Here is a 6,357-nt window from a genome sequence, read left to right as displayed (position 1 = left end):
AATATTTAGATAATACTTTTGATTTTTGGTTTTATTTTATTTTTTTTTGTTTCGAATTCTAAGAACATAACGAAAAATTGGTCAGTATTCTATTTTTAAGATTTGTCCATAGTGTTGTTGTTGCTGTTGCTAATTCGTGTTTTGTATGTTGAGTATTGTTGTTGTTGTTGCTCAATAAGAGGAATCTCCTTTAATTGTTGTTCATACTCTCATATGCTGCACGCTTTCCATTACACACCACTCTCTCATTACACACCACTGCTCTCTTTAAGGTAAGGTGTATTTTTGAGTGCCTCAAACAAAAGTAAGATCCTTTTGTGATACAGCATCAATGAATTCAAGTTGCATTTGGACTCATTGACCATTTATGATGTACACAGGACAAAAAGCACGACCATTGTTGCCACCACCACCACCACCGGTGCTAGATTTTCTGGACGATTGTTGTTGCTGTTGATGTTTGGTTTCTACAACTGTCTCATTGTCGGTGGTCTCCAAATCCTCTTCTTCAGTGGCTTCGGTTCCCGTACCCATACCACCTTCTACCACCACTGTTGTGGTCTCAGATCCATTACCTTTGCCATTAGCGGTACCATTTTTATTACCATTGCCATTTCCATTGCCACTGCCACTGCCTCCATTACTATCCGCTTCCTCGATGGTCTCAACTATGGTTGTGGAGCAGTAGCAATATGATAAGTTCGTTTTAAGTTCTTCACAAAATTGTTGTTGTTGCGCAATGCTAGCAATGCGCTCACGGGCTAATTCTCACATATACGTGGGCTTAAGTTTATAGGCTCTCTTCCAGATTTCGCATAAGCATACCGTGGAATGGAATCGATAGAATATCGCCAAAGGCATCGAGACATGTGTTATAATGGTCCACGCCCATAGACCATAGAAATTCAATTGTATGGGATGTGATTCGGCTCGAGATTTCTCTAGGGTACTTATGGCCCACATGGCCAGATTAACCACCAACATAAAAGTGACCACTTCCCGCCCGGGCTTCTTGCGTATATGTTCCGGTGTTACAGCCTGTCGTCGACTAGCATCCAATATGAACATAGTTTGACAGGCCGTCTGTACTATGGAAGCCAAAGCATTTAGGGGCACTAACCAATCATCACTTCTCAGCGAAAAGTGACCAGCTATAACAGTGAAAATATTATACAAAAATGATCCCGTCTGGGCGCCCACCAAGAGAATATCATCCAGGGAGAAACTCCGGTAGGCATCATATTGGAGATGTCGTATTTGGAACATTCCCACTAGCGTAGCTATAGTCGCTGTTCCATAGATAAACAACTCACATATGGTCACTTCCATAACGGCCAAAGCTACAAAGTCTGGCCTTGAGATCAATACAAAGAATAGAATCAATGAGATTATGGTCAACACCAAGATAAGAATTCCCACAAAGAGACCCTTGTGGGCTCGAGCACAATCTACCGAATAGTGGTGAGGTGATCTCTTTACCGGTGAACTAATCATATCCGGTCTTTGTGGTTTTGGAGCCTGAGGCCTTGAGATACTCTTCCACATTACATACAAAATGGCTGCACAAATCAAGGAATACTCTATGGTACAGGGAAATAGGAAGGGGGATGCATCTTGCACCAAGGTTCCCAAGATATTTGTACGACGACATTCGAAGATTTGATAGGGTCCCTTCAAACCCCTTGGTACTCTCAAGAGGACATTTGGATCTGCTGGTGCCAATACGGAATGGGCCCTCGAATGCCCTGGTATTCGATGTGATATGCGTAGAGTACGATTCTCTGGATTATAGAATGTTAGGATTTCATGTTTCGTCTCCTGTATCAGGACATTCAGCCAGACGGCCAAATTTGTACCAATCATATGCATAAGACCAAATCGTGCTATGATCTTGTAGCGATAGACTTTGATTTGCTGAAAATGAAAGATCACAATATTTTTAATAATTTCAATTTTATTTAAAATAAAATAAATCTATAAATATTTATATCTATGGATTATTTATCCTTTTTCAGGATTAAGAGATAAAAGTGAAGGCCAGATTGGATCGAAATCCATGTCGCAGTTGTAAGAAACTTCTTCGTTAGCTGAACACATCGCGTAAGCGGATGCAACTCATATGGAGACGAGCGTGATAAACGCCGTCGTCCTAACACTGCTTATCCTAGAATCAGGGAATTAAATCTAGAGATTAGTTAGATAGTCGACAAATACAAACGGAACATATATTTGAAGTAATGTAACCTACGCACAGGAACTGTTAAGTTGTGATCAACACAGAGAGAGAGAGAGAGCTCTCTTGAACTTGAGATCTCAGTCACCTTTGGCGCGGTGACGGTGTCTGAGCCGAAGAGATACGCTTCAACCAACAGTTTGTCGAGCATCCCGAGAGTGATAGAGCGAAAAAGAGAGATATTTAATATCTCCGAGCCAGCGATTCACCACAATTTACCACAGTCGCAATTACCAATCTCAAACCACCCAGGCGTTCGGCCCCGAAGGAATTCCTATGCTAATGCTGAAGCATTTGGGAATTGAGTATCTGACCTGATTTGAACTTATCGCGAGTACAAGCGGATCACATGGTTAAAGCAATGTACCCAAGGCACAGTACCAGGTATGTTGTGGTTAACAGTGAAAGCCCTCTCGAACCCCGCTACAATTTCCTTTCTCTCGTTAATAGCCAAAACAATTAAGGCACTATTCCTCCCCAGCCTTGTGGAGCAGTTTCCAGGTGCCAACCATCAATATAGATTCCGTAAATTGCATAGGGCCACGACAGTTTTACATATCACTTCAGCATATATAAATGGAGGACTCAATCAGCCCAAGGAATCAGGATGGTCCTCGTGGTGCTTTGCCACACTATTTGAGAACATCGAAAACACTTCCTTTTTTTCTGTGCGGACACCAGTCGTATGTGGAATTTAGGGATATGAAGTGAAGGACCCATAGAGGCCCAGGGAGTTCCCCAAAGTGGGAACTGTTTAAACTCGACCTATCATCTATTACACCCCCTCCTGATGGAGTGAAGATTGTATCATATGCGAACGACTGTACAATCTTGGCATCCGCGCCCATTGTTGATGATATGTGCGATCGATTAAACGTCTGCCTGGCTGATCTTACCTGTTATTTCACTGCTAGAACTTTAAGGATATCTGCCACCAAATCCTCAACCGCATTATTCACTACGGCAGAAGAACTCATGAACGGCAGAAGTACGCAGCCATTTGAAAGTCATTGTCGAGGGCGAAATAATTCCGACTATAAATTACCCCAAAATTCCTGGGCTTATATTGGACAGCCAAACAGGTTGTCTGATAAGTCCCCGGTCTGACACATAGATGGCGTCGCTAGTATTAAAATTTTTATATAGTACCAACCTTCAAATGATTCGCGTCAAAATTTGACGTCTGTAAGTCAATTAGTATGTGAGATAGAGCGTCTTTTGTGAAGCAACTTTTGTTATTGTGAAAAAAATGGAAAAAAGGAATTTCGTGTTTTGAGGAAATGCTGTTTTCTGAAGGGAAAAAATACGGTGGAAGCAAAAACTTGGATTGATAATGAGTTTCCGGACTCTGCCCCAGGGAAATCAACAATAATTGATTGGCATGCAAAATCCAAGCGTGGTAAAATGAGCACGGAGGATGGTGAACGCAGTGGACGCCCGAAAGAGGTCGTTACCGACGAAAACATCGAAAAAACCTCAAAATGATTTTGAATGATCGTAAAATGAAGGTGATCGAGATAGCAGAGGCCTTAAAGATATCAAAGGAACGTGTTGGTCATATCATTCATCAATATTTGGATATGCGGAAGCTCAGTGCAAAATGGGTGCCGCGCGAGCTCACATTTGACCAAAAACAACAACGTGTTGATGATTCTGAGCGGTGTTTGCAGCTGTGAAATCGTAATACACCCGAGTTTTTCCGTCGATATGTGACAATGGATGAAACATGGCTCCATCACTACACTCCTGAGTCCAATCGACAGTCGGCTGAGTGGACAGCGACCGGTGAACCGTCTCCGAAGCGTGGAAAGACTCAAAAGTCCGCTGGCAAAGTAATGGCCTCTGTTTTTTGGGATGCGCATGGAATAATTTTTATCGATTATCTTGAGAAGGAAAAACCCATCAACAGTGACTATTATATGGTGTTATTGGAGCGTTTGAAGGTCGAAATCGCGGCAAAACGGCCCCATATGAAGAAGAAAAAAGTGTTGTTCCACCAAGACAACGCACCGTGCCACAAGTCATTGAGAACGATGGTAAAAATTCATGACTTCAAATTGCTTCCCCACCTCCGTATTCTCCAGATCTGGCCCCCAGCGTTCTCAGACCCCAAAAGGATGCTCACAGGGAAAAAATTTAGCTGCAATGAAGAGGTGATCGCCGAAACTGAGGCCTATTTTGAGGCAAAGCCGAAGGAGTACTACCAAAATGGTATCAAAAAATTGGAAGGTCGTTATAATCGTTGTATCGCTCTTGAAGCGAACTATGTTGAATAATAAAAGCGAATTTTGACAAAAAAAAAATGTGTTTTTCTTTGTTAGACCGGGGACTTATCAGCCAACCTGTTATTCAAATCGTCTACCCATGCAATTTTCGACAAGCTCCTCGATGGAAACAAGGTCCTCAAGTCGCTCGCCGGCAGCACTTGGGGAGCGGAAAAAGAAATCTCGTTGACTACCTATAAGGCATTTGGCCGGTCAGTTATAAGCTATGTAGAGCCAGCGTGGATACCTCAGAAAAATGATGCGCTTCGAAATAACTTATAGACCTGCCAGAATGCTGCCCTTAGAACTACGACAGGATGTCAACCCTGGATCAGCAAGACCAAGATCCTTCCAGGGCGTAGACACAATTATATATTGTCAAAGCAGTATCTCCTGGGGTGTTATCGCAATAACTATCCAACCACAATTTTATGAATAGTGGTGGAGTGCGAGATCCAGCGCTACAAATTATAGCCTTTAGATCATGCAGCATACCAGGCAGGCCTGAACAGGACTCATAGGGATACTGTAGCTGAAGCGGTGAGAAACTACAAGTTTAACCCTGTTCTCGGAGTCCGATTACCGCCCATAGCACGGTATGAAAGAAACCCCCACGGCAGACTAGAGTAGTATTAGCTCAATTAAGATAAGACCACCTCAATTCGTACGTAGCTGACGTGTGTCCTATCTGTAATCAAGGGACAAATAACACGCGTCACCACTTCGCTTTCCCAGCCAAACATTCTCGCCTCACCACCACTACGCATTGGCTTTATACTGCGCAAATTTCCCTAGTTGGTGCAAGTTATAATCGGTGGATAGAAGGCGCCTCAGTCACTGCCACCATATTATGGATAGATAACCACCACCCAGGAATGCAAGGGCTCCAACGCCACAAAAGGGAGAATCTAGATCAGGCAGGTCTGAACAAGATTCATGCCTACCTATCAGTGATTGACGACAGCAAAACTGATTGATTCAAAACATAAGAAAACCAGAATATTAAAAAAACATATTTTTAGAATTAAAACCATTAACCAACTTAAATTGTATTCTGTTCTGAACCTAAAAATAGGCTATATATTCACTATTCATTTTAAATTGAAACTTATTATAATTTGACCACATAGTCTACTTACCTCATTATTCAGGAAGATAAAATACATTTGAATAAAAATGAAAGCCATCCTTGTTGCCGGTGTCAAAGCCAACAAAACATTATGGCACTTTGTGTCAGGATTTAGTTCAAAATATTGACCAAATTCTAGGCCCGAATAAATCATGCTACCAATGCCAAAAGCTGCAAAGACAAAGATAAACAAAACAAAGAGACAAAACAAAATTAAACGTAAATATCAATAGAAAGTAATATTAAAGTTCTTAAAGATAAACACAACAAAAAGCAATAAATGTGGTAAGAGAGAGAGAGAGAGAGAAAGGTAGAGGGAAGCCCCTAAGTTCTCCCCCATTTCCTATACCAAAAGTACAAGGCTAAGAAATGTTGTAAATACAGAAATAAACTTAAGGCGGATGTTAAGGCGACGACAAATGAATTTTCACTGTTGTCTCCATTTACTCTCCCACTCCACTCGTACACTCACACTTTTATCGCAGATAATGTCATGTTTAAGAAGGATATTTAAGACCAATTCACACACACACTCATACATATACTCTTTTCTATGCTATGTTAGTGCAAATGTTTTCGCAAGAATTTCTCTGGTCTTTTTTGCGAATGCCTGCCAATGTCCCTTTCCCTTCTTTTTTGCTTCCTCCTTGCTTTGAAGAAAAACAAAAACATAAAAAACTCCCGTCTAGAAAATAAACCATTAGAGCCTAAAAGAGTACCATTACATGTAG

General features: G+C 41.5%; 1 protein-coding gene across 1 annotated transcript in view; it reads right to left on the bottom strand.

The window, feature by feature from the left end:
* Positions 1-768: 768 nt before the first annotated feature.
* OtopLc (proton channel otopetrin-like c) overlaps positions 769-6,357 on the bottom strand; it is a 224,091-nt gene continuing 218,502 nt past the window's right edge. Inside the window, exons 7-8 of the mRNA XM_075300626.1 lie at positions 5,637-5,797; positions 769-1,914 (exon numbers count right to left, since the gene is read on the bottom strand). Coding sequence (XP_075156741.1) covers positions 769-1,914; positions 5,637-5,797 — 1,307 coding nt within the window. The remainder of the gene's footprint in view (positions 1,915-5,636; positions 5,798-6,357) is intronic.

The sequence above is a fragment of the Haematobia irritans genome, chromosome 3 (genome assembly GCF_050003625.1).
Source record: "Haematobia irritans isolate KBUSLIRL chromosome 3, ASM5000362v1, whole genome shotgun sequence".
Lineage (NCBI taxonomy): Eukaryota > Metazoa > Arthropoda > Insecta > Diptera > Muscidae > Haematobia > Haematobia irritans.
The sequence above is the reverse complement of the archived record's forward strand: the minus strand, read 5'-3'. Positions and strand labels throughout refer to the sequence as shown.